This window comes from Carassius gibelio, chromosome A11, assembly GCF_023724105.1.
Source record: "Carassius gibelio isolate Cgi1373 ecotype wild population from Czech Republic chromosome A11, carGib1.2-hapl.c, whole genome shotgun sequence".
In the NCBI taxonomy this organism is placed as follows: Eukaryota; Metazoa; Chordata; class Actinopteri; order Cypriniformes; family Cyprinidae; genus Carassius; species Carassius gibelio.
In genome coordinates, this window is record NC_068381.1 from 15,822,000 (window position 1) to 15,844,539 (window position 22,540).

A 22,540-nucleotide genomic window follows, 5' to 3' on the forward strand; every position below is an offset into this window, starting at 1 on the left:
TGTGGGATGACTTGAAGACTGCAGTCCACAAACATTCATTATCAAACTGAACTGAACTTGAGCAGTTCTGCAAAGAAGAGTGGGCAAATAATGCAAAGTCTAGATATGCAAAGTTAGTAGAGACAGAGACAAATCCCAACAAACTAAAGGCTGTAATTAACACAAAAGATGGTTCAACAAAATACTGAAAGAAGGGGGTGATCCTTCTTCCAACTTAGTGTTTCTGTTTTTCTTTATGAGATGTTAGAGTTTTATCTTTCACTTGGATGTTATAAGATTCACTGAGTAAATGCTGGATAAAACAAAAACTGTCCATCTTCATTTCAGGCTGCAAAGCCACTAATTATTTTAAAGGGGGGTGAATCTTTTCTGTATCCACTGCACATATGAGCATCCAAAAGAGCCCAGGGGGTCATGGGAGAAGCTAGCATTTGCTGCAGGTTTGGTTTGCTCGATCATAACAGTTCATATTTGAGGAAACGAGGAACACCATGTGAAAGGAACACCCAAAAATGAAAAATTGCTGTTAATTTACTCACCCTCAAGCTGTCCAAGATATAGGTGGGCTTTTTTATTGAGTAAAACAGTTAAGAAGTTTTTTAGCTGTAACAGTGGCCCTTGGCAGTTCATAAGTTGAAAGTCAGAGGCTGCCAGTGTTTGAGAATAAAAAAGCATGTCAAGCTTATCACATCAAACTGAACATTATTTACAATATTATTACCTATAATACAGAGCTTCAGGCAAATGCTCCGGAGTGATGACTGGTTCACGAACAAATCATTCTTTTGAACTGGTCCTTTTTGGTGAACTAGATGAATCAGTTTACCAAACTGGACTGAACCGTCTTAAACAGTTTGCAGCTCGAGCAGCACAGATCTACAAGTTACTCAAACTAGTAACTATTCAGCACTCCAGTTACTCCAACAGTCATTGAACTGAGTGAACAGATGTGACTCAGACCAAAGACCCGGTGTTATGCACATACGAAATGAAAGTTTTTATGGTTTCTCATTGTTTGTATAAAAATGTGAGCTGATGAAGAAAAGTTTATTCACTTTAAAATAGCATGTGAAACATGCACGTTTCACATCATTATTGGGTGCTTTGATAATATAATTGTGTATATTATTACATCAATGGGTGATTACGTAAATGGCCTAGTAATTTGGACCAGTTCATAGAAACAAACTCTTTTCAAAAGAACCAGCTTGTGGGAAAAAAATAGTATTTTCTTGTTTGCCTGCGGCTCTGGATTACAGGTAATAATGCTGTAAATAAAGTTCAGTTTCTTGCACAGACCAATCGATTTGCTTCATAAGCAGTGTTGGGTATAGTTACTTTGGAAAGTAGTTAGTTAGGTTACAACGTTACCATCAATTAAAAGTAATCAGTTATGATACAGCGTTACCTATTCATAAAAGTAACGCGTTAGAGTACTCATGCGTTACCAAAAATTAAAAGCCGTTTGCAGCGGCTCACACATGACAGACACAGCCCCCGGCCCCTTTAAATGCACCTAGAAGTCGTGACTCCCGACAATGAATAACGTCAGTCATCCGACTAAATTAACACTGCAGGATAACAATAACAGGAAAGACAGTCAGCAATCGGCTATTCCACATGGCGTTTTATTTATTTATTATCACAGAACATATTATTAATCAAAATTCGCACCTAACGTTACCCAGCCCGGGTAGCCTAGGCTACTGTATATTATGAGCACCACAAGATAACTCCTGATTTTTCTTTAACTTTAAATAATGCAGTTATCAAAGTACAAGTATGCTTACTTGTAAACACAACCTTAAACAGGCTTGCAGATTTAAATCCATTTAGAAATGATGAACAACCAGCCAGCCAACGATCTAACAGAAATTAACAGCTGCCTGTCAAACAAAAATGATAACAAACCGACCGAATTAAATCCTTCACTGCCACACAGGCAAATGACAAATCGCTTAATAGCCGAACTAATTATTATTAAAGTGTCACTCACAGTCACAAGCCTAAATTCGCTTTAACACAGTCCTCTTACATTTACTCTTCAAAGTAGTGATTACAACGTAGCGTTAAATTTGAGGTAGAATTTTTGGCGGTCGACAGAAGCTTTTCACCAAAGCAGATTGTGCATTTTACCGTTATGTTCTTTTCTTTTTCGTTGACAAATTGAAAATAATGTGCGTACTTCCATAAACCAAACGCTGTCCTCTCTGCTATCTTGCCGGGAGTTCGAAAAAAAAAAAAAAAAAAAAAAAAAAAACCACACGCACACACACACACACACACTGGGTCAGGCGCAGGGCACAGACGCATCACAGCCATTGACTTTACGATCACAGAGCTTCGGCTCCGCTGATACATCCGCAGGTGGCACAGTAGACCTAGGACTACTGTCTGACAAAAAGCAGGCTGCAGTCGGGATTTTCCTTTCCTTAAAATAACGGATTACTTTTTTTTAAAAAATAACGAAGTTACTGATTACCTACGCACGAAACTAACGCGTTAAGTTACAAATTTCAGGAAAAAAGTAATTAGAGTACTCTAACGCGTTACTTTGTAACGCGTTACCCACAACACTGTTCATAAGAAGCATAACATATATTGTCAGGGGTCACTGGTACTAATTTTGTTTTCCTTTACATTTTTTTACTAATTCTCAAAGACACGCAGCAGCTGACTGGCATTTTATGAATCACCAAGGACCATGGTTTCAGCTAAGAATTATGTAAATTGACATCAAATTTTCATCTTTAGGTGAACTATTCCTTTAACTCCTAAACAGATTTCTACATGGATGAAACACATCACTCTTCATTTCTCTAGGTTGGTACTGATTAAGTCTAGATTAGCTAGATTAACTAACTAGATTTTTACATTCTCAGTAAAAAAATGCTATCGGCGCTTGGGATGCACAACTTGCCGGTAAAATGCTAATGTGTTGTTAGTGGTTGTCAGAGCATTACTATGCAGTTGCTAAAGTGGTGTGAGGAATTTAGAACATTGCTATATCGCTTTGTTATATTTGCTCTGCGAATTTGGAGGGTCAACCATGGCATCTCTATAGGAACTGTGCGATATGGAACACTGCGAATGGGATTCGTTCCCCAGATGATTTTCACACCAGATTCAATTGTGTGCACTTGAACGCCAATTTGCAGCATTGATCAATATTGACAGGACCACTTCACCCGCAAATCATAACTGAAATTGTTCTGATGTGACTGCCTCAAGAACAAGATTTTAATTGGTTAGGTGTGTTAAGTGATTTTTAGTGAATTGCTATGCAGTTTCTATGCAGACTCAGGCCTGCACCAAATGCTGTAGTGTTAAAGCGCAGCATTAGTAACAGTGATGCTTGTCCAATAAAAGAAACAATCTCAGAGCATCACTGCCAAGGTGAGTCATTTTCTTGAGCTGTGATGCATGTGTGTGTGGTCACACTCACACCTGCAAAAAACCATAAACGGGGATCCAGGGTGATCTATGTAGATTACCATGGCAACACAGCCCACAAGGCTCATGGGAAGCTCCATTCAGTCTGCCTGTGATGTCATCAAAATGAGCCCTAACTCTCCATCTTGTTCTTGGAGGAGAGATGAAGGACACACGTGCACACAGATATTCTGATAACTCATCAGCACGTCTGGCACACACGTCATTAGTATGACACACAATGACATGGAGGGGAAAAAAACATAGAAGCTGTTTGATGGGGATAACACTTTTGCAAACATATGGAAACACACACACACACAAACACATATGTTTGCGCCCCCCTTGTGTGTTCAGAGCTCACTAGTGAAAGCTAACAGTGTGCCCCGCAGGACTGATCCTCTTTTTCTTAATAAGCAGCTTCCTGTCTGCAGCTGAGGTGTGACATTACATCTGAGCCCCCCCTCATTCATCATCCCTAATCTTTCACGCTGTGTTTCTGCTTTATCCATTTCCTCTTTGTGTATTCCATTCGATGTCCTTCTGTTGTACGGTCCCTCTCAGCCCAAGCAGCGTGCCGCGCACACAAGCACATGACCGCGGCTGCTCGTGTTGAATAATGATGAAGCAGATTCTCACATGTGGACACAGATTTACATGCACACATGCAGCACAGGGGTGAGGGAGGAATTGGGGTCACTCTCACATGCTGGTTTCATACAGAGCAGAGCGATGTAGAGCTTTATTTATTTTATTTTTATGTAAAAACTAGGGTTTATGTAAAACTACCAGTTGGTTTACATGAACAATTTGTGTATTTTTATTGTGTATATATATATATATATATATATATATATATATATATATATATATATATATATATATATATATATATAAGCTGTAGCTAAATCACAAATCATCAAGATAATTAAAAATACTGAACATGTGTGAATGTTCTTTCATGGGAAGTAAAAGAGATTCACAACAGCAGTGGGATGCTTTTTTCCCATTAAATATTAAAAGAAAATACATCCTGACCTCATTTTATACTTAAGAAACAGATTCTACACCGTCTTCCACAAACACAAACAAACACAGGCTTAAAGACATGAATCTTGCTTAAGCCAACATGAAATCAGAATGGCATCAAGATTTACCATATTTTAATACATTTTAATATAATTCAATCTGTTTGTGAATTATCATTACATGTTATTCTGAATAAAATAATATAAAAATCTAAATATTTAAGAGGATACACATTCCATTACTTTCCAACCCCTCTCCACCTGACTCTATTATTGTACAGTATGCAATGCCCTCTTTCCAGAGTCCCATGTTAGGTCAGGGAAATAAAATTAGCTCTAAGCTTAATTACATTTTCTGTTGTTCATCACTGTTTTTTTTTTTCGACTATATAAATCTAAAGACATAAAGACGTGAATTATCAGAGAAAGACTCAAAATCTGGAGTCTGGTGGAATAAAATTATATTGAGGAAATGTTATATTTGAGTTGTTGTGCCTGAAATGTTTATATTAACTAAAATAAAATAAAATAAAATATTGCAAGTCCAAAACCTAGCCGTCCAACATTTCCCAGAACCTGCAGATAACAGCTGCCTATCTTACTCCAGCAGCCGGAGAATGTCTCCAGCTCTTCATCCTTTCCAGTGTCACCCTCTTGCTGTCATCTCATGCCCCATTTAACGATGACAAAGATGGCTGCTGTTAAAAGCCGAAGAAGAACGACGGAAGACGACACTTTTGGAGACAGGACATTTTGAATGTGGGTGCCGTGATATATACTACCCACATGTTTCATCGCCTCTGTGTTCAAACAACAGTGAACCAAACAAGTCAACCTAAATAAAATACAAATGTTGTTGTGAATGCATTATGCTTCCATACATGTTACTCCTGTGGTTTGTAGAGTCGTTTCCTCCTGGCAGTTTGAACATCTTACAGGAAATTCCAGAGCCATAACTGTTTGTGTTCCCTAAACAGCATCCATTAACTCTGCAGAAGTGCATGCACCTGTATATTCACACTTACATTCCTGAAGAGCAATGGATCTCATCAGACAGTAGACTGAATAGTAAGAGTTCCTACTCTGAAGGGATCTTCTTAGCCTTTCGATTAGAATTATAGTCTGTTTTTACACTAACATCTTAATTCTTCAGCCCTGATAGCATTCTCAAAGCCTTCTGTCTGCATCTAAGGAGACCTCAGTCAGATATTTTTTGCTAATAACACAAAACTTTTGCATTGATGCAATGAGACATTATGAGGACACAAGGATGTTGTTTTTGTCAACAGCAGATCCAATAGATCATAACAGACTTATGTAAATGATTTATAGCGGATAAAAGGGTCACATGTATATATATAGTGTGCGACAGATGTTGCTTTTCTGCTGTAATGAGTGACCTGTAATGATTGACTTTAAGACGTTAGGAGATTGAATCTGGATTGCTTTACACTCAAGGTTATCAAGGAAGCTTATAATGTGAAGAGTAATCACCAAACTACCGAACAAGCTGAGAATTTTGCTGGAACTTGTATAACACCATAGATTCATCACAACACAACTCTAGAAGGGTCTGCAGGAGATGAAAGAAGATCAGATACTCCTAGAATAATCATTCCCACTCCTAAAATCACTATCTGAGGAGGGACGTCCGGTCAGCTGTAGCTGAGGGCCTGGCAATTTTCTTTTGAAAGAACAGAGCAATTATATTCAGAGGAAGTTTAACATTGACACATACACAAATGTTTCGCTGAAGACCCCATGAAATGGCTTGATGAGTGCAGTTTTCTGTGTTCTGTTGACGTATTTTCTTTTGAAACCGGAAGTTGAGGGCGTATAGTTTCGAATTTCAAGGGGCTTTTAAGTCATATTCTCTACAAATCTGAATCTATGGCAAACAATACATGATTTTAAAACAAAACAATGCATCTCTAGACTATTTATTTAACATCATACTGAACTGATCCATTATTGGTTCACTTGGGATCAACCTGATTTATTATGGAAGCCACAGATATAAAAATTCTTTCCCATAGTTATATTCATAGCAGATAACAATTTGAATGCCATAATATTTTGTCTAAATTAAATATAAAACACTATAAAAACTAGAATTGTTAATAGTTTACAATGCTACAAATTAATTTAGACATCGTAGCATTATAATATACAGTATAAAAATCTATTCATGTTGAGGTTTGCTTTAAGATTACGTTTAAAGATACAGTGTTATAAAATTTTAGGTTTATTTTACAATTACTGATACATTTAAGTACTACAATTACCAACTGAAATCAAATTATTATTATTATTTTTTTTTAATATATATATATATATATATATATTTTTTTTTTTTTTTCGCATTGGTGAAAAATATCAGTCATTTTATAATTTTGTGTTTCCTAGTCATACTGGATTTGCAGTAAACAGGACTTTGTACACTGAAATGCTATCACTTCCTGTTAATCTTCTTCAGCATACAAAGCTCGTTTTCTGGGTCACGGTACCTTGTGACCCAGTTCTGCCTATGAAACCTTATTAAATGATGGCATGCATTTGTTGCATGCAGTCTTCTCCACTGAAGATCACTCTTCAGCACAGCGCCAGGTCACGACGCCATACCCTTTAAACAGCCGAAACAAAACAGTGTGTCACCAGCTATCAGTCACATTATTCACTCACTGTTCGTCTGTCCAAGAGATCTCCCTGCACGTAAGTCTTTAAAACTGCATGATTGTGCAGTAACAACTGTAGCGGTGAGAGACAGGATTATTTGGGGTGGATGAAGAGGCTGAAGGGGGATGAATGGGATCTGAGCCGTTCGATTGGCTGAGAGTGGCGGGAGTGATCCCGACAGACGGCTGTGGTATCCATGGCAATGGAAGGATCAGCATCAGCATCCTTCCACAGAGCTGAAAGCGGCGCACACTAGCATGACGCTCACACAAACAGCCCATGCCTCATTAACATAATTAAAATGCATATTTACAGCTTAGTTCGTCATCAGCCTAAATATTTTCTGCTCTTGGATACAATATTTTCTTCCTCTGATCTTGCTGTCTTTATCTTTCCTCTCAGTATATGCTGTTTACGTCCCCAGAATAAATACTGACACACATTTGTGTACACATCTGCTCCTTTATTCCTTCTAAAGCTGTTCCCTTCCGTTTGAACCAGATTCATCCCTTCTGACCCTCAGAGACGAAAGATGAAAAGGACATGAGGAGAGAGAGGAAAAGACGAGAAACGGAGAAACCGTGGGAAGGAGGTACCAAAATAGCTCCAACAACACAGAAACAGGAAATGCTGATAGAAAGACTGTAGGAGAAGATAAAGACATTTTTGAGCGTTATATAACCAGAACTCAACGCTGAAACAACCACATCTCTACAGAGGCATGCAAACAACCTCAAGGACACGCCAGAGACACTCCGGCTCTCGGGACGCTCCATCCTCCTACCTGACAGTTAAAGCCCGTATTCATCGAGGATCTGTGCTGCATGCTGTCTGCAGCGAGTCCAGACGACTGTTCCTTATCCCAAGGAGAGGAAATGTGTGGTGAGGACACACTAAAGAGCAGCTAAGTTTCCTCTGCGCACCTCTTGCCGCGCTATTCTTTCTGACACAGCTGTGGCCCTGATCGCCGGGGCTGTGTTGTCCAACTGTTGAGAACAAGACGTGCAGGCTGTGTTTGACAGGCGTCCATCCACCAATCGGACTGGAGATTAGAGTGCCGACATCACTGACTGCGTGGACTGGTATCTGAGCTGTATGAGCGCGTGTGCTCAGTGATTCACGCTCTGTGTGTGAGCGTTTTGGATAATGTGTGCAGCTCTGAGCTCCCTCCTTCTCAGTATTTCAACTAAAACATCAACATCCTAATGCATCTCATGCATGATGGGAAATGCAGTTTCAACCGTTAGCTGTTTTAGGACACACAGACTGCTGCTTCATTTTTAGGAGCCAATTAAAACTGGATATTTATAAAATTAGAGGATCTTTACTTAACAGTTTTTTTCTCAGTAGCTTTGATGCATTTCTGGAATCATCCTTAATATTTGCAATTAGTATGTGCATTTATCAAACCAATTCATACAAACAGCACCACACAATGTGTTCCCTGCAAAAGCCTGTAACTTCAAAATATTTAGTTCATCTTTCAAAAGTAATTATGTCAATGAACATATCAGTGCCATCAGAATGAAAAGTTTCTTGTGTCATTATTCACGAACAAGATCAAAATGTTTAGTCAAGTTGTCAATATAACAGTGCACTCTGTTAGTATTACCTAATGTAAATTATGGCAACAGGCTGCACTTCTTATGCCATATATACATTTCAAAAGTACAAATGTACACATTAATGTTCGTGGGATGATGACTGAAATAGACTGGATAGGATTCACAGTTACATTTTACTAGTGGTCTGACAAAAAAAAACTTACAACATTATTGTGATATAGAAAAGAAATATGGGCACAAAGGCAAAAATACAAAATTAGAAAGGCAAACACAGGTAGCACTCCTAATTGAAGGCTCATGAGATGCACCTTTGAGCTATTTCAGAGAACTGGTTTATCATTAGCTGATCTACATTATTTTCATAAGTGAAAGTCAAGATTCACCTGCACAATTCATGGCAAATTTACAAAAAAATCTAAAAGAAATCTGTAGAAAAAATGCTTGACAGTCTATGACAACTATAGATATATTATGCATGATATTATTCCACTATATGACTTGGTGGGCCATTCCTATAAGAAGCATTCTTACAATCCATCTGGTCTATATACTCATGCGTCAGACAAATATATTTGGCTATTGCAACATACCATACATTTCTTTTGTGTGTTGCACCATGAGCACAGGATGTTTTACGATGCCATGTCAAGTTAAGAATAATTGAATCCATGCTTTCTATACTGCAATATTGACAAAAAATGTGAAGGGTTCATGAACTGAGAAGGCTAAAGGAGATGAGATAAGGGTACGAGTATTTTGTATGGGGAAACTCATGTTTACACTGGTACTGAAGTCTGATTTGTTCACATTTGTGTAGCTGCACAAACCAATGGTGCTTTAGCTCACCTAAATGAGCGGAGCTGACCTCTATATAAGTGGGCTTTGAGTGCCATTTCTTCAGAATTATTAGACTGAAGCAACAGTAATCATTTAGCGTGTCGCTTATAGCATGGAAAGTGACACAATGCTTGTTCTCTTATCTCAGGGAACCAAGGTAATGTCAGTAACCAGAGTATTCACTTTTGAATGTTCTGTCACTCTGTGTATGGGGAATGCATCCAATCACACTGTTCTATGAGCAGATACAGAATGACCTGCTCTGCAAGCCCTTAAAGTCTCGAAGCACTAAAGTTGAGGACTCCAAAAGAACATGAGCCAAACTGATTCACAAGCACCGCTAACAACTGCAGATATAGCTATTGCCACCCTAAGGGAGAAATAGGTAGATAAAACAGACAAAGCCATGCTGGCAGGACAGGGATGTCTTAATATAAAATCTATCAAAGACGATGCCAACAACCTGAGTCATGAGTCAAACTGACTCCCAAGCCCAGCTTAGGACTGCAGATATAACCATTTACACCTTTGGGGAGAAATGGGCAGATTAACTAGACAAATCTGTGTCTGCATGGCAGGGATGTCTATATTATAGAACCTAGCAAATGTGGATGGCGAGAGGCACTTATAGAAATTCCACTGGACCACACCCAGGAGAAGGCCATTCCTCTGGTGGAGTGGGCCCTCACCCCCATAGAGCATTCCAAGCATTCTGAGGCATAAGCCAAACTATAACATCTTACATCCAGTGGGAATGTCTCTGCTTCATAACTGGCATCCCTTTACTACAGCCTCCGAAGCAGACAAATAGCTGCGTTGTTTGACTGAAAAGACCAGAGCACTCAACGTACACTCTAAGAGACCTAACCAGGCAGAGTGGATTGGGACCCTGCTCATCGTCTACAGCGGGGAGTACTACAAGGGTAATAACCTGGGCTCTAAATGGAGTTGAGAGCACTTTAGGTACATAACCTTGTCTTGGCTTAGGTTAAGGACTAGGTTAAGGACCCCTAAAGAACATGAACCAAACTGAGTCCCAAGTACAACTGAGGACTGCAGATATAACCATTTCCACCCTTGGGGAGAAATAGGTCGATTAAATAGACCAAATCCACATGGTTCAAAGGGAATGGCCCTGTAGGGACCTCAGGATTATGGACAAGTCCCTGGTCGGCAAAGTCTGAGGATAAGGAGGATTCAATCTCTGTGTGCCCTTCAAGAACTAAACAACCAAGTCGTTTCTGGCAAATTGACTGGCCATCATCGTAGATGGTTCTTTAGACTCTAAAATGGATTTGCTTACTCTTGCTGGGCATTGTATACACTCCTGTCAAGGGTCCAGACATGAAGGCTCCACAGCTCTGGCCAGGGGTGCCGAATCATGCCCTTCACCTGTGAGAGAAGGTCCCTCCATAATAGTATCAGCCACAGGGCAGCTACTGACAGCTGCACTGACTCAGGGAAACCAAGTTTGGTTCTTCCAAAGTGGGGCCACTCTGAGGACTGAGCAAGTGACTTCCATGACCTGTCTGATGACCTGAGGGAGCAGGGCAATCGGGGGGAAGGTGTACAGGCAAGACCTTAGCCAATCATAGGCCAGCGCATCTTGCTGCATGGAGAAATATGTTGTGCAGTAAGAGTAATCTTCTGATCAAAAAGGTCAACCTCTGCCCTCCCGAAGACAGACCAGATTTCCTGAACAATATGAGGATGCACTGTCCATTCTCCTGGAGATACACTGACTCTATACAGCATATATTCGTCAAGGTTCAGACTGCCCAGCACATGAACCACTCTGATTGATATGAGTTTGCTCTGTGCCCAAAGAAGGAGGTGTTGAGCTATCCTGTAAAGGGAACCTGACCCAAGACCACCTTGGTGGTTGATATAGGCTACAACAGTCATGTTATCCAATCTGACAAAGAGTTCAGATGGCGCCCCCTTAAGGCTGAAGGTTTTCAGGGCCAGAAAAACCACCATCATCTTGAGGCATTTGATATGGAGGCACTGCTCGTGGATCGACCAGGAGCTGAACACTGGATAGCCCTCTAACAGAGTGCTCCAACCAGTGTTGAAGGCATTTGTCATCACTACAACTACCTTCCTCCTGGAGGTCAGTCTCAACTGCACACCAGGTTGGAACAGGTGAAAAGTTGTCCAAGGGGCCACAGATTTAACACAGCGATGGGTCACCCTGGCGTAAAACCATCCCAGGTGCCAGGCAAAATTGAAAAGGCCACATATGAAGCAGGCCTAGAGGAATCACAGAGGAGAAGGCTGCCATTGGGCCAAGCATCCTATGGAAAATCCTAAAGGGACGTAAAGTTTGATGTCCTTGGCTTGAAAGATGCCGCCAGTTGCTGAATAGCCAGGGACAGAGTCTATCACAGTCCCCAGAAAGACTGCTCACTGTCTGGGAGACAAATTTACTATTGAACTATTTATGCTTCACTGAGATACCATTATTGCTTTTATTAATATTGTCAATTTATTTATTTTTCACAGTAATTTTTGTTAAGGTTTTAGTAATTTAGTTTTATAATTTTCATTAGGTTTTTTTATTTAGAAAAAAAATATTTACATTTTTGTATATTTAATCTCATTTTTAACTTTTATTTTATTTCAAGTTTATTTCAATGCTTTTTAACATTTTAGTTCACTATAATATTCATGATCAGAACATATGTACTCGTCACATTTGCCCATTCATGCCATTTCTGCTTACAAGTTCACCAAAACCTCTCAGGTGCATCATTTGATCACTTGGATGATGACATTCCAACAAGCACTGTGGGCTTTTAAGCAGGGTGTGTTTGGTTATTAAAGTGATGAATAGAGCATGCAGTCCTAGTATAAATCTCTGCTTATGGAGACATGTAGCAGACTGAGGTTCCCCACAGGTCTGAGAGCTCTATGTCCTCCAGAGCAGCATGCTTCCCTTGGACACGCCGTCTGCCATTCACAATGGCTCCTCTCCAGCTCACTATATGACAAATACTAAAAGCTGTCCCATCTCCCTCTCTCTTTAGACTCATGGCTACTCTAGACTAAACAAATATTGATGCTTAAAATGTCTCAGTATCTCTTAAACTCTCCTGGTAACCAAAAGCTTGTGGATGAAGATTTGAATTAACGGTTAGTGACAGGCTCCACTGAATGCCTACAAATGTCCAGTCAAGCGCCATCAGTCTCACATGGAGACATAAAAAATTGACTGCCAATCAGTCACAATGAATCACATCATTTGGATGCATGAAAACCAGACACTCTCTTACTCTTGCAAACAAAACAGTAATTAAATCCACAGCATTGTGATCATGCTTTGAAAAGCATAACAGGAAATTAAGAACTAGGACTCACCCCGTTATCACTAGCAGGACTCTGAACCTGCAGAGGAGAAGAAAGGCAATAAAATCACTTGCACCATCAGTATTTACACGACACACATAATTACAGTGAGAAAGAGCTTGGACTTTTATAACCTACATGCAATGTTTTTTTTTAAAGCATATGCATATGAAACATTAAAAAAATAAAATTTTGAACCTTAATATTGTGTTCCAGCCATTCTGAATTATTGCATTGGACAACCAATCAGTTTAAAAAAGAAATACAAAACCTATGTCAATTAAACAAAAATAAGTTGACAAAAAGATTGAATTCAATATTTGATAATAATATAGCATGTAAATATATGAGCAATTTTTTGTAGGCTGTTAATTTCGGACCGGGAAATCCAAATTGTGTAAAGGTACATTTTTAATAAGGTAGTATAAAACATGTGTCAGGTTCTTAGAAATGTAACCTTTGTATTTATGTTGATTCCTTTTGTACCATTGTCATGAAATGTTGACATTTAAATGTCATGTGGTGTAACCATCATTTAAAAAAAAATTTTTATATGCAATATATGTGTTTATGCATTTGAATATAATTCCAAAATAAAATACACTTTTAATAAATATCATAATTTACTAATTCAGAAATACCATTTAAATACCAAGTTTTTTGTTAGCTGCACCATATAACATTTTACAATCTAAACTATCAATCGCCTTGATGTCAGATGTCAAATTACTTTTAGGAGACTTATTAATCTTGACACATAGTTAACACGGTCCACTCTATGATATCATATCCTGTTTTTTTGTTTGTTTGTTTTTTCACACCACATCCATATTTTAGGAAAGAGAATAACTGCACATGTATATTTGCAGAAGGATCATTTTTATCTTTTACTAAAATATAAATGGTCTCAACATAAACAGACATGCACTAAAAGCCACAAAACTCTCATTTTGATTTTATATGGTCTAGATTAACCACAAAGTGAACACATGATTCAGAAGATCAGACAAAGGAACAAATTTACTAACATGAAGAATAAAAAAAATAAGGCTAATAGACAAATATTATTCACTCTTCTTTGACATGTTTTACCACACACACACATCAGCATTCAGGGCACCAGCTGCAGCAAAGTAGGCAGTGACTTATGATAGTCAGAAAAGGCCCTCTGGGACTCAGATCGCTGGCATCGCTTCAGCTCACATTGAGAGTTACAGTGAAACGTACCAGCCCAGTGGATTCAACCGACCGCTGGATCTCTGCCAGTGACGATAGGTTCAATCTGTCTCTCAGCTCACCCAAATGATCACAAAAAAACAAACATATTCTTATAACAAACATCTTTAAATGTTATATTTGAGCAACATATTTTTTATATTTCTTTTATTATTAAAACTTCTTGGTAGGTTTTCAACTTTCATGCCATATATAATCTTGGGGGGTAGAAAGAAGAAAGAAGAAAAAAAAAAAAAAAAAAATATATATATATATATATATATATATATATATATATATATATATATATATATACTCTCTTGGTGTAATTCAGTGTCTGCTTTTTGTCTACGCTGTACTGAAAGTCTGGGTTTCTGATGTATTTAGTACATGGATAAAGTTCATATGGGCGTTCAAATGGTGGATGTGGCTAATAAAGCCTTGCTGCTGCATGCACAAACTGTACTTAAGGATTTTGTAAGTGCACACTCCTCTTAGCAATGTCTGGAAACCTCTGAACCATGTATGCAATGATTAGACAGGAATGTAACCACAAACACAGTGTGTGTGAATATCTTCTTAGGAACCGAGTGACTTTGTGTGCCTTTGCTCAGGAATGAATGGATGGCAGAATCAATAGGATGTGGGCGGATTCTTCTCAACTTCAGCACCAAACTGTCAGAAGGAGCAGAGACCCTGGCTCTTAAGACCATTTTAAGATTGCAGCTGCTTTTTTAGGTTAATTCAATCAATTATTACATTTTTATTTTTTTTCCTTGATGAAGAGCAATTACAGTAAGAGGCTAGAGAGTGCTGGTTGTTTTGGTGTCACTTAATCAAGAGATAATGAAATACGGGCTGGGAAAGCCATGAAATATGCTTTGATTAATGCAGGTATTTGGGCAAATAGGTGGTCAACCAATTCTGGAGCCTGAATCGATCTCAAGCGTATGACATTCTTTCTTCTTCTGTGCACAAAAGAAGCTATTTTGAAAAACAGTTTTAGCATGTTTTGTCCGTTCATCAAAAGACAATGAGGTAAAAACAACTATACACTGACTTTCACTGTATGCACAAAAATACTGTACATAAAAACATTTTTAAAGATATCTTATTTTTTTCATATTCTTTAGAAAAAAGAAAGCCATACAAGTTTAGAATAATATCAGTAAATGATGATGACAGCATTTTATTTTTGAGTGAACACTTCTCAAAGTGACACTTTTTGCATAACATTGAACTACAATTTCAAAATGTAATGTCCAGTGAATAGTGCTAAACTATGTTTAGTTTTAACTGAAACAGATGTAAATCTGGGAATGTTATTACAATGGTTGTTGTGGCGCCTAACCTGATTTTACCAAGTGAGACATGTTCCTGGGACAACATCGTTGTTGACCCTGGAACAACATTGTGATTAACCAATCAGATTTGAAGAACCAGTTTATAGATTTTGTGAAGTTTATGCTTAAAATCAGTGTTTGGTGCTTGTACATCAGTGTCATTCATCTATCATTTCCTCTGATTTTAGGGATTACTCATGGTTAAGGTTAGGTTTAGGTGTAGGGATATGGTTAAGAATATATTTTTGGAGTAAAATGTTGTTCCAGGGTCAACAAAATATGTTGACCTATAGGAACACATCGGACTTGGCAAAATCAGGACGTGCTGTTGTGGCCCACAAATTAAAAATGTATGGTGAGTGGCACTAAAAGTTTAAAGCTCTACTGCATTTGAAATTATACAACATATACAGTAAACCTAAACCAATGCAAATGTGGAAAAATCACCTGTTGAAGTAACCATACCTTAAAGGTTGCTTCTTTAAGCTAAATAATGATTTGTGTTTCACGGGACTTGCAAGCACTTCACATCGCACATTGTAAATGCAATACTGCACCAGGTGAGCTACTGAGCCATTTTTATATATGGCCACCCCAACAATAGAATAAATGTAAATTAGATGAACAGGTGAAATCATCACACGTGAAGGCCTCATTAAATTCAACAGCGATGCTGGGTACATTTGACATGAGACATGCAACTCATGAGAATGCTGAGCGCACATGCATGCATCTAAACCCCATATATAGTAGGCTACTGTACGACATATGCGTGTGTAATTAAAAGCCACGCAAGCAGGTGTGAATCGTGTCACACTACAAACGCCGTGTCCATGTAACATGAAGCCATTTTGGCAGTAAATGAGTCTGTATTACAGTCTGCAATTAATATTTAAAACACACTTCCAGTCTTCCAGTGGCGGTGGGTGAATGATGGCCATAAAGGGGTCCAACCCAATGCGGCTCGAACCACCGAAAGCCCTTTTCCGCGACGCACACCAGCATCATGTCATTGCCCCTCCACCGACGGATCCCACATGAAAGAGGAAACTGGTTCTTACCGCAGGAAGCAGCGGCTCCATCTGCGCTCCTTGATCTTTCACATCCATTCCTGATATTCTGGCTTTTACTGTCTTGTGCGTCTCTGGAGGATTTTCTCTAAGATACTGTCAGGAACGTAGAGAAAATGGCATGTATGTTGATGCGGTTTCGGTAGAGATGTATTAACCGTCGGGTTTTTTCGCTCTTTCCTCGCTTGCGCTCCTTCAGCGCGTCATTTGCGCTCGCGTGACGCAAATGCAACCGGCAGCACGCGAGTTAACAGAAACCACCGGGACGCGATGAAACGCTCCCGGGACAAACGGTTTACGAAATGTGAGAATATTGTGTAGGCTATAGAGCGATTATTAATTAAGTATTATTAAAAAAAAAGAAGAAAAAAAAAGCATTTACTTCTTTAGGTTTGCGCCTAGCTTACATAAAGTGGATTTAATTTAGTAAAAATTATATTATAATTATATTTGTAAATAATAGGCTAGCTGGGCTATATTTCACAGTTTGAAGTAAAACGTATGTGTTTTCTATTGCAATCTAGGCTATGTTGCTTTTTAAACCACTAGTTATAAGTGCCCTAAACTAAGATTTCGATATCAGAATAGTCACGAATTCTATTGAGCATGTTGTCAAACAAATGCATATATTATTCCTGGCCAGTAACAATTGAAATGTCCAATAGCACTGTGTGTGTCTATAAAATGACTTCCAATATTAATCCATCCAGCGTGGAAATATGTCTATATACCAGAATATCCAGCAGTGGAATTACGTTTACAGCACAAACAGTTCAAACAACGCTATTTAGGAGAAAAAGTAAATAAATAACAGCATGGTATTAAATAGAGAAAAAAAAGTGAACATGCACAGCTTTCAGTGATATTTCTTCCTGATCTAAACTGGAGGAATGTTCATCCTCTCACATGTAAGAGAAATAAAATGCTTTATCTACAAACCCACTTTTACATAAGCCCACCTCCCATGAGGCATACAGTGCTTTACTGCTGGACTTCAAGGACTGAGTAGACAAGAAAAAATAAAGTTCACTGTGCTCAACTTTAGTCTGGGATCCGCATTTTCTTAATTACTTTTCGCTTGATTTTAATTTTGCAGCAGGGGACAATCAAACGTTTAGGGAAGTAATCCTTCTAAAGTGAATCATCAGTAGACTAAGTAGACAAAAATAAGTTCCTCTGGCGCCACCTTGTGTTGGCATTTATCTATACGCAACATCTGACAGTTTTATTTGGGCATTCAAACATTCTGACACTAGCATGATGTCATATTCAAATTAACATTTTATATTTCACAATAAGCATCTAATAAAAAAAGAAAAAAAAAGAAAACGTATTCTTTTTAATTAAGATACTGTTTTAATAGGTCACAATCAATACATTTTCAAATTAAACGTGATTTCGGGCTAATAATAATTAGACTGATTATAATGATTATGTATTTACATTGATTATATTATTACCGATGTTGGTCTTAATTTGTTTTTCCACCACAAATAATAATAATAATATAATAAAAAAAAAAAGAATATAGCCACCTAAGCCATCAAATACATCAAGTTTAGACAGTTGGAGATGTTCTCATCCATCTTCGATGGTGCAGTGTAACATGAAAATAAATAAATGCTGTATACATAAATCATCATAATACTGCTCTTTCTATATTAATAACATCGAACTGAGCATTGAAATGAAAAAAGGCAGATTCTTTAATCTCATTTTTGGCCGTTTTGTGAGACCTGCATGTCTCTTGCAGTCTGAACATCTGAAACTGGATCGATGGAATGATTTTTCAGTCGAGCCTCTTCCGAAATCCTTAAATCACTGGAATTGACAGATTTAATGGAAGATCGGTTTTGGCTGGTCCAAGTCAAATCCGAGGCATCTTTCCCTTCCAGCTCCTCAGAAACTCCAAGAGCTGATGGGTCCATTTCCAACATATCTCCATCCTCAGGCATGTAATTCGATTGTGCTGATCTTTCAAGATCCACATCTAGAAACCAACCAGGCAGATTTAAGATGGTTTTACTGCCGTTCTCTTGCGATCCCTGTGAATCCCATCCAGCGGCACTGGTGTAGTAATCCAAACTGTGACTAGTGTCACCAGTGAAAGGCAGTCCTTTGACCCCCGCTGTGGCGTAAGAGACCACAGCCGCTCTGTTAATATCAGTTTTGTATGATGGAGCAGCAGCAGATGACACAAACCAGCTCTGCTCGGACACTGTGCTGCTCTCTTGGGTTTGGTTTGAGGTCACAAGGCTGTTAGTAAACTTTAGTGTTTGGTCAGTAGTGCCAGGGTCAGGGGGAAGAGTTGGAAAACAGGGCTTTGTGTAACCGTTGACAAACTGGTCCTGAAATAAAGCGCTTGTCATTGCGTACTGTGAGCCGGGCAGCAGCTGAGAGTGTGGAGAGTCACTGGGTGTAGGGGTCAGTCGGTCGGCGTCAGAGCCACTGTAACTTCTGGAGACATAGGAAAAATCTGCTTATGAACATTTTCACGAACAAATCATGGCTTCACCAAAAACTTTCATACAAAACGTTTTATAAACTTGAAAAAAATGTAGGAACAACAAAACCACATATTCTGGGTGGCCTTATAATCTTGTTAAGATGAAGACTAGATTTCATCTTTAAAATATTTCAATACATACTGTACAGTGAAAGAAAAGCTGTGTTTTGGTCTGATCTGAGAGATATACCCAGCATATGAACTGCCAGAAATTTGGGTTTGTTTTAAAAATGTTTCATTTGTGATTGAACTGGTTTTGAGAATGGCACACTTCGTTACTCGAGGATCTTGCTGTAAATGTTTTTAAAGAGCGCTGTATGTTTGCTGAGAGTGACGAAAGGCTGTAAGGAAAGTTTGTGCGGAAAGCCCTTATATGGAGATGGCTTGGGCATGTTTTATGCAAATGACTAACCTTAAGCAAGCGGTCACTCGTTTAAACATTCTAACAAGGTTAAGAACAAATTAATTTGTGTACACATGAAATATAAAATGAAAATATAAAATAATGCATGCATTTATTAGTGAAAGAAATCCACTGCATTGCAATTTTATTCATTTTCAATATGCAATATGTGCAACATGGATATTGTAACACAAAGTGCTACCAAAAATAAATGCTTTAAGATTTTGTTAGAAAAAAAAATCTAATTATTGTTATTATTATTATTATTATTATTATTAAGTTAATTTTGTTTAAATTACATTTAAAATACATCATGTTAATTTCTGCAGTCAAGTCGAAATTAAAATTCAGATCTGAAATCCTGTAAGTGAAATAATTATCAATGCATTAATTTGCATGGAAATGCACTTACTTATCATAATTATCCCGAAATCCTTTAGCAAATGGATTGTGATCGATTTTTAGCTGCGTTATCTGAGGAGATAAAGAAACATGTTCATTAAATAAGTTATTACATATTGCATTTTTTTGTAATGTAAATGAATGCAGCGATAGACTAGTTCTTACAGCTGTGTTCTGGTAAGCTGTGACGGCTATAAATTGTGTTTCAGGAAAGGTAAATGTCTGTACTCGATCAGGATCACTTGTATCTTCATCTCCATCCTTGCTTATTTCAATCACATGCACCCTTGGCTGATACTTCTGGAGAGACTGTAGGACGATCATCTTCAAAGACAAAGAAAAAGAATCAACATAAAAAAAAGAAACATGCTATTTTCCCCATTCCCATAAGAGACATAACTGTATAAGGAATTTCTATACATATGTGAGTATATTATATATACACATTACATTAATTATAAATCATAAGAATAATTTTAAAAAATGCCATAAAAGTACATAAAAGTGATTGGTGATTGTACCCCAAGGTAATTTGAAAAAGGTCATTTTTCATGTGCAAGCTGAAATCATGCAAAACGTGCATCAAATGCTGCTTATGGTGATTGCTGGCAAATGAAAATACATTAAGAATACTTCTACTGATACTTATCATAAAGAGAAAACGACATTCACTTGAGTAGAGTTGCTGTAAGCTCCCTTGTTGTTCGTCAGCTTCAGTTTTCCAAAAGAGATCTCCTGACGCATCCAGTGCGCGCCGGTGTTTGGAGAGTCCGGGTGCACGTATACTCTGCTTCCTTAAAATAATAATAATAATAATAATAATAATAATAATAATAATAATAATAATAATAAATAAATTATATATGTATATGAATGGGTGTTACTATTAAAACGGAAGTGACTAACATGATTATAACTGTGTAGTTATTAGTAATATTTAATTTATTTATTTTTTCTAGGTGTATTGTCGGTTCATGAGGTTATTTGCGCTTTGCAAAACGTAGCAAAGCTTTATGATAAATTCCTCTCGAGTCGATTGATTATTATTTTACCCGTGACATTAGTGTCCGCTTTGCTGCAGGGAATCCATTTCCCGCCCTGGAACCTCCAGTGGTTCGGATCCGCCAGAATCACATCCACAACAATATTATAATGACACGTCGGGTCAAGACCAGCAACACTAACACTCAGAAACGGAAACATCCGGCTGCAGGAAAACGAACCGAGACAACAAATTACTTTTCCAAAAGTAAAATATCAGTAAAAATAAATAAATAAAACTGCAATTTTGTAAAAACTGCCTGCAATAATCTAAACTGGAAAAAGTAGCCTACTTTTCAAAAATAATTAATTTATAATAGCCTAATTGGCAATTTAATTACACAATTATTATACTGACATTAATAAAATATTTAACTAATAAAATTTAAATCTCAGTGTTTAAATTATAATTTTAGGCATTCATTCTCTCTTTTATCCATTTGTTTAAATAACCAATTAAAATAAAGTAGACTTACCGCCCCTGTTTAGTAATGATCATTTCTGTTTGGTGTCTGTGGAATTTGAACCAGAGCGCCCGGTTACAGAGGTAAACCTGGGCTTTCCCGGGCACCGAGGCGAAAGGATAGACGGTGGTGTTCGGGTAAGTTTGTCCGTACGGCTGTGAGTACGCGTAGCTCAGTTCACACGGCCCGTTGCTGATGAACGGATGAGGTGTCAAGTAATGACTGGAGAGTGGCGGGAGCGCGGGCACTACCGGCTGCCCCGAGTACGAGAACATGGCAGAAGACGAGGCGAAACCGGTCCGCGCTTGACTTGATTCGGGCTCATCTCCTGCAGCGGAGACGTAATCCCGAGTGTTTGAGGGGTTTCTCATCCCTGTGGAGAGTTTCTTTAACGGTGACTCGTTCTTCAGGGTGTCACGGGAGGAGGAGACGCGGTCGTCCCCTGCGGCGGTGATGGGTGTCAAATCATCGTCCACACTCACCGGTTCGTTGGCCAGCGCGGGAGGTGAGGGGAGCTGCTGCAGGTGCATAACTCACCGAGAAAGTTCTGGGATTCAACCTGCGTTCAGACCTCAGACATGCTGCTGCTTTGGCTGGTTGTTCACGCTTACTGCTGCTTGTGCAAAAGCGCGTTCACACAGAGCTTAATTTAGGAAAATGACGTGACCCCGCTTTTGATAACACCGGAGTGGGCTGGGGTTTACATTGAGATTGTTTAATACTGATTTTAATCATATTAGGTGAGAATAAAACGTTCATAAAATGTATGAGCTGGTAAGAGGTACAAAATGCCATATGACAGAATAAAATACATAATGTGTTCTTATTTAAATGTAATTAATCCATATCCAAATCTAATTAGTGCATTGCGGAAGTGATAAAATAATCTTCAAATAAAAACAATTAAAAAATCAGTGTGCAATATTTTGTATATTTGCTTATTTTCTTAGAAAATGCAATTTTTGATAGGAACAGATTTGAAAACTCAGATTCCGAGATTTTGAAAAGAGGTGAAAATATTCTTCAATTCAAGTGAAACCTTTTAGGTGGGAACAACCCTGTGTACAGAGCATGCAAATAAATATTTCACACTGATGCTCACTTCAGCGTGGTCCTGTGCTGTCATCTTAAATAAGGTGTTTCAGTGTTGTTCTGTGAAAATCTCTCAGAGTCCGGAGCTTCAAGGGGAATTGCAAGGACAACTGATTTA

General features: G+C 38.3%; 1 protein-coding gene and 1 pseudogene across 4 annotated transcripts in view; both read right to left on the reverse strand.

Moving 5' to 3' along the window:
• LOC128022452 (sodium-driven chloride bicarbonate exchanger) overlaps window positions 1-16,738 on the reverse strand; it is a 39,788-nt gene extending 23,050 nt beyond the window's left edge. For 2 of the 4 annotated variants that reach the window (XM_052610057.1, XM_052610059.1), the window contains exons 1-2: window positions 14,114-14,242; window positions 12,899-12,925 (exon numbers count right to left, since the gene is read on the reverse strand). In XM_052610057.1, the coding sequence (XP_052466017.1) occupies window positions 12,899-12,925; window positions 14,114-14,227 (141 nt within the window). In that variant the 5' untranslated portion in view covers window positions 14,228-14,242. Of the gene's footprint in view, window positions 1-7,920; window positions 8,314-12,898; window positions 12,926-14,113; window positions 14,243-16,505 lie in introns of those variants that run through there. The other 2 variants (XM_052610058.1, XM_052610060.1) reach the window with 2 other exon arrangements.
• Window positions 16,739-18,153: 1,415 nt separating this feature from the next.
• LOC128022831 (T-box brain protein 1-like) lies at window positions 18,154-21,927 on the reverse strand (annotated as a pseudogene).
• Between the last annotated feature and the right edge of the window lie 613 nt (window positions 21,928-22,540).